We start from the raw sequence: 12,936 nt of genomic DNA, 5'->3' as shown, positions 1-12,936 counted from the left end.
TACATAATATATTAAAAATTTATATTGATGTTTGTTGTTAAGATTTATTGATTATGGCAGAAGAATGGGTCAAATAATGACCACCATCGCTGAGTGAAGGATTATCATTTGACCAGGTACAGCTGGAGCTCATGTCTGCATTGCAATCTGATTGTTGGACCTGAAATTGGTTCATCACAATAAACTGCTCTTTGTTGGTCACCTGTGCAAGTGGTACCACCTATCAATATGAGATTCAGCAGAAGAATATCAAAGTCGAAGTCTTCAATCACAGCTATTTATTTATTCCAAGACAAGCAAAATCAAAGCATTTATCAAGTGGAATACATGATCAGATGTTCAGAGGTCTTGATCTCACAGTTTGTGCATTAGAATATCTATACATTTCTAATACTACACATTCCTATCCTGAGTGCAAGAATCATCAAAAATTAGAATTCACAATATGAGTTATGTTGAAGTGACAGAGGGCAAAACCAAACAAACCTAAGTAACAAAGCATGTGGTATCCTATCCCTACAATGTATTCCAAAACACAATCTGGCAGAGAACATCTCTGTGGTTTCACAACTTATTTAGTATATTTTCTAGACATGGTTTCACCACATATCCTATTTTATGCTCACTCTTCCTGTACACAATATCACAAAACTCCTGGACAGTAATATTAATTTTCTACATTTAAAGTTACATTTAACAATATTTCTGCTTTTTCAATGTGGTAGAGGTATAGTTCATAGTTTAGCTGTATTTTTAACCCCTTAAAAAACTTTAATTTTATATTATATATCCGAAGATTATTTGTCACATGCACATGAAAGACAACATATGGTACACCTTTTTATAGTATATAAACAGAGCAATGTGCTACCAACAATTAATAGGCCTTGCATTAGCCTAGCAACAAGTGCACTAAACCAAGAGGAAAGACCCCAATTGTCAGCTACTCTCAACTTTCTAGCCTCTTCCATAGTGTTATTTATATTTAGTTCTATTGTGAAGTGCAACTACTCTGGTGTCTGTAACTTCCTCAGTTATCTTCTCTAATTCTAGGGTCCATCCGTTAAATATCTTGACCTAAATTGTTGATAAACCATTTGCCCCCTTTCATGGACAGATACACTTCATATGGGGCAGGTAGTGAAATAGAGAGTTGTATTGCTTTTCATCCACATACTGCATATAAAAAAGGAAATAGGGGAATTCTACATTGAAGAGTTCTAAGTAAGTATGATACATATATCAAAGACAAAATAGTAATAATAACTGTTGAAGACAACATATGGTACACCTTTTTATAATATATAAACAGAGCAATGTGCTACCAACAATTAATAGGCCTTGCATTAGCCTAGCAACAAGTGCACTAAATAAAGAGGAAAGACCCCAATTGCCAGCTGCTCTCAACTTTCTAGCCTCTTCCATAGTGTTATTTATATTTAGTTCAATTTTGAAGTGCAACTATTCTGGTGTCTGTAACTTCGTCAGTTATCTTCTCTAATTCTAGGGTCCATCTGTTAAATATCTTGACCTAAATTGTTGATAAATCATTTGCCCCCTTTCATGGACAGATATGGGGCAGGTAGTGAAATACAAAGTTGTATTGCTTTTCATCCACATAATGCATATAAAAAAAGGAAATAGGAGAATTCTACATTGAAGAGTTCACATATATCAAAGACAAAATAATAATAATAACAGTTGAAGGATATGAAGCATTTCTAAATAACTCTGGCATAGTAAAAGCAACATTTCTTAATGAACCATTGTTAAGAAGCAATAAAAACTGAATTATGTTAATATATAACCATGAAATAACGTGTGGTATTTATTTTAACCAATACTCAATATCCCTGGTGTTTTAGTAGTCATATGGAGCAACTACTTTTGAAAGGGCCTTAAGAGCACCTGTATGGACACTGCTAAGATGACCAAAGTCCATGATTAGTGATAGGTTTGCTTTCAAGCTCTTTCAATTCTATGTTCTCTTTGTTACTAAAATTGCTGACACCACACATCATTTCAGCAGTAATTTCCCATTCAGTATGTACAGACAAGTACATTGCTATTTTTGATACATATTTTCATATGACAAGCTGCATTTTATTTCAATTTTGAAAAATTACTACATATGCTACCCATTTTTTTAAACAGGGAACTTTATAGTCTGTTTGTAACCATAAAATTGTAGTGGAAAATGAAAAAAAAAATCAATGATAGGTTATACAGTCAATTTCAAATGAATAAACCTAATATCAAGCATGCTAGTAGAGTGTATGGGTGCTTTCAATAAGTAAAATCAGCTGTTTCCAAGAGCCATAATATATAATTATTAGAACTGTAATCAGCCAATGGTATAAGGTATTGCAAGCTTCCAGATAGATAGTCAATTGCCTCAATGGAGCTTATTACTCAAAAGCATTCAGTTCAATAGTAAGTGTGCACACAATCCGTACTCATAGAAGGCAATTCCCTTCTTAAGTGTGATTGCATGCCCTTATTAGGTGAACACATCAAGTTGTTCAATAAATAGTCTTATTATGAGAGTCTTGTTGGTATCCTGGTATATGCCTTAAGATGCATTATAACTGAGCTAATAAAGTTAGCTTTTTCATAGCATGCTTGATATTAGAGTTATTCATGTGAAATTGACTGTATAACCTATCATTCATATTTATTTTATTTTGCATTGCAGTATTGCTTTAGCAAATTTGTAAGACCTACTTGCAATTCTATTATAATCTTTTGCCGACCTCATAAATATTTGACATCACCTCCAAGACTAGATTAGGCTATCACAATCATTAATTTCATTTTTGCGCTGGGAATTATCCTTTTATGTGCTAAAACATTTAGAGGGTTGGAACCCCCCATTCCCCACCAACATGTATTCCCTGCTTGGCAGCAACCATAACATTTCATATTGGGGAGCGCAGATGACACAGTTTTTCAATCAGCATAAAATTGTGGTCTAACAGTGCAGAATTGATTCTTAGTTGATGAACTGTTCTTACCTGATCGACAAGCAATGTCCACATCCTTTTCAAAGTCTGTCTGTTAGTGAGAGAAATAAAAATAATTATATATATATATATATATATGTGTATAATTAACAGCAGGCCAATATTGCATATAACTATATTATAGAAATAGAATTCTTTATTATTTACATTCTCCCACTGATCAAGGTATAATGCACATTTTAAATGACACATGCTTTAAACAAGTCAATCTAAAGTATATATTGCATTGGAGTTTCACCAAGCAGACAATAACCCTGCTAGTATTATATATCTTGTACAGTTTTCCTACAACAAGAAATACATATAAAGAAAGGAGCATGTTATAGCTTTGATTTTGACAATGTTTAGCACTAATGACCTGAAAACTGGGCTCTTGTCTATAAGAGATATATACTCAATGGATAACAGTTCTTCCCCTAATAGGGCCATCTCTGACTTTTCACGCTTTATTTTTTCTCCTTGTAAGAGTAGAATGAAAATATATTGCATTTACTTGATATGGATTGACATCTTCACTGAACTGTTCTCAGACATTCATGTATATGACAATTAAGTCAATTAAATGATGGGTACTGCTTTTGCCAGTGACAATCGCATAGAGAAGTGGCTGAGAACATTTAGTAAATATTATTTCATTGACCTATATTAGATTTGTATCACATGTACATATGTAATTCACATTCTTGTGTTTCGTTTAATGTACCCAAATGATTGTGCCAATAACAATGCAATACCTAAGGTATGGTATTGGATAAAATATACCTTTCTGCAAATAATAATACTAATAAATTTGTACTTCACAAGCATATTAGATGTAATCAAGGATCTCTATGACTGCAGGCCCATTGCTTTAATACAGGTCACGGAAATTCTAGGTGACTTCTAATATTTGTAATAATTGACATAGGAGTGAATCAATACTTGGCAAGTTAGTCATGGCATCAGAACTCATTGTAGATATAGATTTTATTCACACAAGTTTGTACATAGATTAGCATAATTTGTGGGGGGTTAACTTTATTTGTATTTAATAATCAAGGATTACAAACACGGGTAGAAAAAGAAAAGAAAAGAATTTAAGGAACAGATTGTAATCACATTGAAAATCGTGTAAAGTGTAACAATTATACAGAAGTCGTTTGAGTTGAAAGAAGATAGAAACTGAGTGGTGAGTGCTCATCATGCAAAAGTAATGTTTTTAGAAAGGATTTTAAGAGAGGGGTGGCGTAGTGGTTGGGAGGACTCAACTCAATTTAAGGCTGAATTTAAGGAGAGAGGGAAGAGAAGATATCATTCAAGGGTCACTCTATAGGATGAATGAAAGTACACTGCATATATAGTCCAGATCTGGTGAAATGTGTCTTCTTTATTATGTAGGTGGTGGGTAATCTTTTCCATATTAGCAATGAACCAGATTAAATCTTTTAGTGAAGAGATGTGGGGAGAGAGCAGCAGAGGAGATATGACTATAATCTGTGTATTTTATTGCATTGTTACTATGTATTTAGAAATTCCTTTTTAACATATTTCATTTACAACCCATTTCAGTTGATATCAACAACTTTAACAAATGTTTTTGTCTGCTTAAAAGCAAGATGTAAAAAAAAAGCAACATCTCATAATGATATTTTAAACCTGCTGCATTAATTCAGACTATTCAGAAAGTGAGGTATGAAATCCAAATGCTATTTTTTTTTTGTTTGTTTGAAATGTATTTCTGAAAACAATGCTTCAAAATAAATTATCTGACATACATTTAAAATATTTCACTATCTCATGAATATGCAGCTTCCATCGGAGATCCAGAGGTTCAGTGTTCAGGCAAGTCTGCTTATATTGTATTCTTTTTTTGTCAGAATTTGTTTTTCTTTTGTAGGTCTAAAGCCTGTCGGAATTTTCAGAATCGTTAATACGATTACCACCGATTCTAGCTTTGATCTACTGTGCTGCTGCAATTTTTAGTATAGTTACAGAAATTACACTTAGCATGGCAGTATGACTAGCAGCAGTGTTTATAAGTAATGTATATCTCTATGAAACAAATATAAAAGGTTTTAGTGAAATAGAGTGCCTTAAAATTTATGACGACATTTATCTGTAAGACAGAGATGATGGCGTACAAAAGGTATTAAACACTCTGCAGTGTAGAAGCCAGGCGATGACATGCAAGATGAATATTAGTAATCAAGTCAGTCCACCATACAGAAAATACTTATTAAATTTCAGAGCTGCTACCCGGTGTACTGTGTGTAGCTGATTTTAATTGCATTGCAACTAGACCCAGCATTTATATTCCACTAGTAGCCATTGTTCAGACTCTTGGGTTAGCTATAAATTGTGTTGTTATTTTTTATGAATAATGTTAGAGCTTACAGAATTGCACACGCACTTCAGTGGAATGTTATACTTATTTATAAGAGAACACAAATGTATGAGTACATGACATGAAATATTGAAGTTCTAGTAGTTCAATAGGACTCCAGTGACCTTCAGATGTAGATTTCAGGTCTACCACTTGAGGTTGCACTGAGCAGAGAAATAGAATGGAAAACCCGAAAAGCAAACCCTTATGCTTCCTGTATTAAAGTATATTCCTTGAAAGGGATGGTTTAATTTTAGTGAACATATTGCTATACTACTGAAATAGATCAATAAAATCTAAATGTTCACAATTGTCACAAGTAAATACTGCACACCTGATGTTACCATTACTTCCCAACATTGTTTATGGCCAAAGAATAACATTAAAGATTTGATGCACTTTTTCACACTTATACTAACATGCACATTCACATTTTCAGAAATGCATATACAAATAATCATTAAACACAGATTATTGTACAAAGCTACAAACAATACACTACAATAATACACTTTGAAGCCCAAAAGAAACATTTGGGAGCAAATGGATGAATTTATCCATACAAATCTATTCATTCAGCAAACCTTTTGTAAGGGCAGAGAAACATGGAATGCCACAGAAAGGTAGTTTGGAGTTATGGATCTAATAAATCCATGATGTATATCACTGATTTCAACTCAGCTAACATCAGTGGTCGAAGTGGGCTAGTATACGATGATATGACATACCACTACTTCTCCTATCCCCTTCATTGTAAAACGATCAAATTCCATTCAGTTACATTTTCCATATCAGCACTTCTAAGTTCCTATACCGCCACTTCTAAATTTCCACTTTGATCACTGGCTAATATTGTAACGTAACTGATATAACATACATCTACACATTTTAAAGCCTCTAATACATAGGTAAGAGTCGCTTAACTACCACTTAACTAACACCAACTAACACCAATTCATAGGATATATTGTTCCTCTGAAATCTAAGTGTGGTTGTGAAGGATTGGGCACCTCTCTATATTTCTTCTGACAAATCTCTCTGTGTGTTCCTTCTCTAAATGAATATATGCCAACATGCAATGTGTCTAATTCTGCACAAAAGGGCCTACCTATTGTACTGCACATAGCAAAGTGAAAATCCACTTTTGGAAGTGTCTTTTTGTTAATGTTAACAAGATAGTTTGAAATGTTCTTCAACCTTGTGACAGAAATAAACAAGTGGGAATGACTGCCCTGACACTTATATAAATTCAATGTTATCCCAGAATCTTTTAATATATATATATATATATATATATATATATATATATATATTTATGTAAATAAACAGTCTGGTTGATTTGAATATATGCCTTATTCATATGAACAAGCAGCAGTCTTAGTGGCATGTTATATCCTATAGAGCAGGGATAGAATTCAGAGAAATACCCATTTATTTTGGTACAGTAAAACATGTAACTAAATCAAAATGTATGCATACAATAAGCTCAATAGCCAGTAACATGGGGAAGTATTCATTTAAAACTGTTCATCTTGTAAAGTGAAGAAAACAAGACACAGTGGTATGTGGAGCGCACAACTTAGAAGAACATCAGTAAGTAATTAAAGAAAGTGTTGCTGATATATTTTTTTTTAAGATGGACAGAAATCAATTTTTAAATATATCTAGGTTGTATAAGTGCTTATTCAAATCATATTATCACCTGAATTATTGATGCATTGCCGTGAGGATGTAATGACTCCATGTATATCGCTTGTGTAGCATATGGCATTTTTGGGATCATTGAATTCTATGACCATTGCTTTTGCCCGTTCACATAGTAACACTTGAATAGGTGTGAAATTAGATATCATTGATCGATATGGTAAACGTGATTACCGTACACACTGACACTTTCCTAAACGCTTGATGGCCCATAAACAATTTGCTGCACCCAGAACATTGCACACAGCATTCATTAAACAGCATGAAGTCCATAAGCCTTAACTGTTTTTTGTTATATTCCCCTATATCATCCTTATCTGACTCCAATACCTTCTTCTTCACATCTATCTCCCTTTTTGTATATACCTTCACAATCACTTTTCTCTTTCATTGTACTGTACACATCCCACTTTACTATTAACATTCATTACTTCTTTTTCATCACATCTCAGTCCTTGACTTCTCTTCTTCCTAATTCACTGCAAAAATAATTGCCCTAGAATGTATTTACAAATTACTTGATATTATATTCAAATGAAATTCAACTGTTTCTTTTGTAAAATACGAAAAAAAGAATTCTATAAAAATTCTAATTTATTTCTTCTCTTTATTATGTGAATCATTTTTACTTTGTTATTTTGTTCCTGGGTTTGGATAATAGGTTTTTGCCTCCTAATGAAGTGTGTGACACTTATTCCCAGAATGCCTGTAAGTGACATTTAATAAACCAGCGTTACATTGACATTTTATAATTACTCTAATATACTGCTCTCAAGAACCTGTGTTGTGAATCATTCCCAGTGATTTTTTTTTTTAAATTGCACTGCTCATCCAGTGCGCATATGATACAATGCAACACTTACCAACGATTTGCTACCTTTGCTCAATTTTTTTAGTCCTACTTTCTATATAGATTTCTCATTAAGGGTAATTTATAACAGTGCAAAATAAACACATCTTGCAGTGCATATGTTATTTGCACTTTATTTTGTGTGAATGTTCCAAATTTCAAGCAATACACTATGATTCATTAAGGAGATAAATTTGATCCTGAACAAATCCATGTTACAATACAAGGGATGCAAATTAGGGGCTTGATTCATTAAGGATCTTAACTTGAGAAACTTCTTATTTCAGTATCCTGGACAAAACCATGTTACAATGCAAGGGGTGCAAATTACTATTTTGTTTTGCACATGAGTTAAATATTGAATGTTTTTTTATGTAGCACACAAATACTTGATAGCTTATTTGTACACTGAAATTTTAAGTTGATATTTGTGTGCTACATGAAAAAACAGTCAGTATTTAACTTATGTGCAAAACAAAATAGTAATTTGCACCCCTTGCATTGTAACATGGTTTTGTCCAGGAGACTGAAATAAGAAGTTTCTCAAGTTAAGATCCTTAATGAATCAGGTCCTAGCTTATTATTTTGCACATAAGTTAAATACTGTCTTTATTTCATGTAGCACATAAATACTTGATAACTTTATTTTTACATTGAAATATAAAGTTGATCTAGGACATGCTCTGTCCCCGCATTTTAAAGTTTCCTCCACCTCCAATGCAACATGGTTTTGCCGAGGTGCAAAGTTACTAATTTATTTTTGCTATACTTTCCGTAAGGAATCACGCCCATTGCTTATATATTTATTGTTTTACCCTTTTTACACTTGCCATACTCCTTTTTTGTGCTTTACTCTCCTTAATGACTTAGGCCCATAGACTTTTCTTGTGAAAATATCAGCATCTACACATGAGCAAAATTTAGTATTGTTTGAAGGGATGAGTAGGGTAGGTCGGGGAATTCTGCATCTAGTTACGCACTCACATCCAAATATGAGATTTTGAAGGGTGATATCATTTAAATTAACTCAATATGATTGAGATGGCACATTGAGCGGCTGCTCTCTATTTAGCAAAGGTTGCAGAACATATTTATCCCAGCAAAAGTATTTGAATTTTATATATCCATGGAGGTGGAGAAAGCCAGGTGTTAGTGTATGCTTTTGAAGCAATACCCTTTGCACTGTTCAGGCACATTTTACACAAGAACTCCTATTTCTAGTCATGTTTCAACCAATGCAGTAAAAACATTCAACCACAGTAATGTGATCCATGTATTACAGACTGCCCCAATGTCCCCTCACTGATAGAGCTCAGCTGGATAGACTTTTAAGTTAGGCTCTCACTATTTCTGAAAGTCGAACTTACAATTTACAACATATATTGATTTTCCAGTGTTCCCAAAACCAGAATGTGGGACTACATCTATGTATGTACAAGGAAAACAAATAGGTGTTCATGAAAATAAAAGCTCTGTTCGTCTGCATGTTTATATCAGATAAAAGACATTTAGCAGCTCAATACAAACATATAGATATGGCTTGTCAAGTATTAAAAAGACATAGCCACTTTCTACAACATTCTTCTTTCCCTCAAACTCTGCATCCTAATGTTCATATTAGTTTCAGAGAAAGGTGTCAAAGGACTTTTGGTGGTGTCAAGAGATAATCTAGGGGCTATAAACAATACACTTTTTCTGTATAGCCTAACACACTGAGGCAAATTACATATCCTAAGACCCGCAATAAAATCTCTGTTACAAGCCACTCAGTTTTGTTTATATTTTGCAGATCTACTTCTTTCTCTATGTTTCACTATTTCTGGCTTAATATATAACTGCTATGGATGCATTCAGGATTTCAATTTCTGTATACTCAAAGAACAAATTCAAATGTGTGGACTATCTCTGCCCTTTTCATCCAATTTATTCTAATTTTACTATTCTACTTTTTCTCAATTATGTATAATATAAACAATTCATTAGTATACTGCATACTTTCACTGGTATAGCTTTAATTTCCACTAATTGTATTTATGTTAAAAATCTTCTTTGGTGTTTATTGCATCCATATATTTATTTTTCTTATCGTGCTCTGAATGTTCCAGATGAGTTGTGCATTATTCTCTAATTCCACTGTGGCATTTTCATAATTAAAGTATCATTTATAGAAATAGTGAAATACTTCAGGGAACAGAGCAATTTCCCAAAATGAAATCTTCACATTATTACTTATTGACAATGACAGGAGTATTTCAATGACCGATACCCTACATTCACAAACATAAATTCCTGTCACTTTCAAATTCCATCTGTAATTCAAAATGTCCATATCAGACAGTACCACTGGGTATAACATCTTTCAAACATGGGCTGACGGTAATTTTGTGCATCTATGACAAAGTGCACAATAAAAGGCAATAATCCATATGCTGTTGAGATTCACATTATTATTCTTTTATGATAGTAGCTTTACTTTAATGCAAAATTATTGTAACATGTCTAAGAACACGTTAAAGTGGACAAGTCACCTACACACAGTGGAGGCATCCATTTTACAGGTTTAATTTATATTCATGAGAATGAAGCCTATCAATTCATTAGAACCAGGGTCTACTGAATCTAAGTTAGGCCTCATGAATATTGATCACACAATCCCTCAATGATGTCACTGGTTCCTAGAAGATTGATAGGCTGCATATTGCTTCAACCCCCAAAATGGATGCCTCCACTGTATGGTCTACTTTGAAATAAATCCTACCAGTGCCATTTACATTATTATGATTGCATATTTTATTTATAAAAAGTATTTGCAGTATATTAGCAAAACTGACTGTCAAATATAATTGAAATGTCAATTTAAAAGGTGGAATTTTTTTTCATATTTCATCAAACTCCTGACAATAGAGGAACACAGGACATGTGACATCTACAAAGAAAGATTATTTTGGGGCATTAATTGGCTCACAGAGTAAAGAGTATGTGCACAAGAAGCCATTATCTATTAATATGGTGACAACAAGTTTAGATTACTTTAGAAAAGCACAGAGGGTGGAAAGAGAAACAAAAAAAATGTATTTTAAACATAATTTAGTATATAACATTTATTGAAGTTTTGAAAATAAAAATGCATTACATAAATTTTGCATGTTGGATATTCATTAATTGTTAAAATAGAAATTGAAAAAAAAGCATGCGGTGGCTATTTATGAAGCAAAGAAATGGAAAGTGGAGTGGAATATTTTTCTGGTATCATTGCACGTAATTTTTGTACATCACTCATAATACACTTATTCCATAGAGAGCAGTGTTTAAATCCTTCTGCTAAGAGGCTTTGCTCAATCATAGTACATTTCTGCTGGAGATCAAACACGCATGGTTTGTGTGAGGAAAGGTCAAGACAAAGTATATATCTGTACCCTCTACCTCATTAATTTCAGCTATTACTGTTTTCTCAAATATTTTGATAGCTTCACTCTCATTTACTTATTAAATAGCAAGTATAAAGCAAGGATGGTATTATATGAAGCTCTGTTTCCTCTGTTTCTCCCCATTGCTTCAAGTCATGGCTAGCTTTAAACATGCTATGGGAACTGCTTTCCCCAGCTCTCTCTTTATGGACTCTAGTTTATTTTTTAAGTAATTCCATGTTTTGTTTCTTTTTGTTGTTTAAAAACTTCTTTTTATGGTTATTAGGTATTGTAAAATATTTGTGTTAATCCCTGCCTCCAAGAGACCAATATGACATATTGCTTAAATATTGAGGTGCTTTGTGACCATCTCAAGCAAAAACTACAAAATTGATATAAAAAAAATGAAGACTAAGCCTGACCTCTACTACCTTGTCATCTAGACCCCCCACCACCACCTCCACACACACACATACACTCACGCAGACCTGCTCATAGGTTATAGCAGGAAGATCACCAGCAACACACTGTGCCTGCCACTATGGTAGGTGGCTGTGGTGGTAGTGGCCTCTGCTCTCTAAAAATGGGTTGATATTTGTGGCAGAGGGTCTCTAATACCACAAATTCTTGCAAGTCTTTCAATTGTAGGGACATTTTCTAATGAGGAAAACCGTTGTGTGCTTTGATACACTCATGTATTTATTGGGATGCTCTGTCATCTATTAGTGGACTGATATTTGTGTGGTGGGGTTCTAACAGGATGATGTCTTTATTGTGACCAATAATCTACCATGCCTCCTTCCCCATTCTTGTTTCAGATCATACATTTCTATCATACAAAACAAACATTTTGCACAAAGTAGTCTATTGTCTTTGGCAAACTGGTCATGTTTCTATTAAAAGTTATTTCTATTTCATCTTGATTTTTTACACACTTAATGTCACGGCTACTGCATGGTTCGAAATGGAATTGAAAGGTATATGCTATAATGGCGCTTTGTAAATTTTAGTTCTTCCCAATGCCCTTGACCAAACAGTTTGTAATTTAGATATTCATCTTTCTGTTACATTTTTTTATGTAAACGTGAGCTTATTTTTTCATCAATACAGTCTTGCATTCTGCAGTAACTACATCATGGATTTTGGGTATCTCCAGAACCTCTACATTAGATTTTCGATTTTCATAATCTTGTTCTTTGTTAGGTTAATTCACAGTATTTTACTTGCCTATCATATTCTCCTTATTCTACATTTGTTTAATATTGTTATTATCCTGGTAATATATTTTTGAAATAACAAAGGCCACTACTCAGTGCAAAGTGTGAACAGAAAAATAGAAAGTGAGTATGCTTGTTAGTTATGCTAGAAGAACTTTGTCAGGGTAGGTTTGATTAATGGTTTTTTGAGAAAGGAGACTCTTATAGAGTCTGTGGTTAATTTGTATGTGTTTTTTTTAAAATATTTTAATAATTTGCACTTGGTAATGCACAGAATATTCTGTGGCATGGACCACAGAACTCACATATATCTTCATTACAAGTGCAAAATGTAAGTGGGTCTGTCATAATATATGCAGATACAGTAAGTGCC

The 12,936-nt window shown here is 33.3% G+C and overlaps 1 protein-coding gene across 3 annotated transcripts in view; it reads right to left on the bottom strand.

Annotated features, from left to right (window-relative positions):
• ADGRB3 (adhesion G protein-coupled receptor B3) overlaps positions 1-12,936 on the bottom strand; it is a 716,821-nt gene that overhangs the window by 39,457 nt on the left and 664,428 nt on the right. For all 3 annotated transcript variants that reach the window (XM_075202577.1, XM_075202578.1, XM_075202579.1), the window contains one exon: positions 3,015-3,054. In XM_075202577.1, coding sequence (XP_075058678.1) covers positions 3,015-3,054 — 40 coding nt within the window. The remainder of the gene's footprint in view (positions 1-3,014; positions 3,055-12,936) is intronic.

The sequence above is a fragment of the Mixophyes fleayi genome, chromosome 3, assembly GCF_038048845.1.
Source record: "Mixophyes fleayi isolate aMixFle1 chromosome 3, aMixFle1.hap1, whole genome shotgun sequence".
In the NCBI taxonomy this organism is placed as follows: domain Eukaryota; kingdom Metazoa; phylum Chordata; class Amphibia; order Anura; family Limnodynastidae; genus Mixophyes; species Mixophyes fleayi.
The sequence above is the reverse complement of the archived record's forward strand: the minus strand, read 5'-3'. Positions and strand labels throughout refer to the sequence as shown.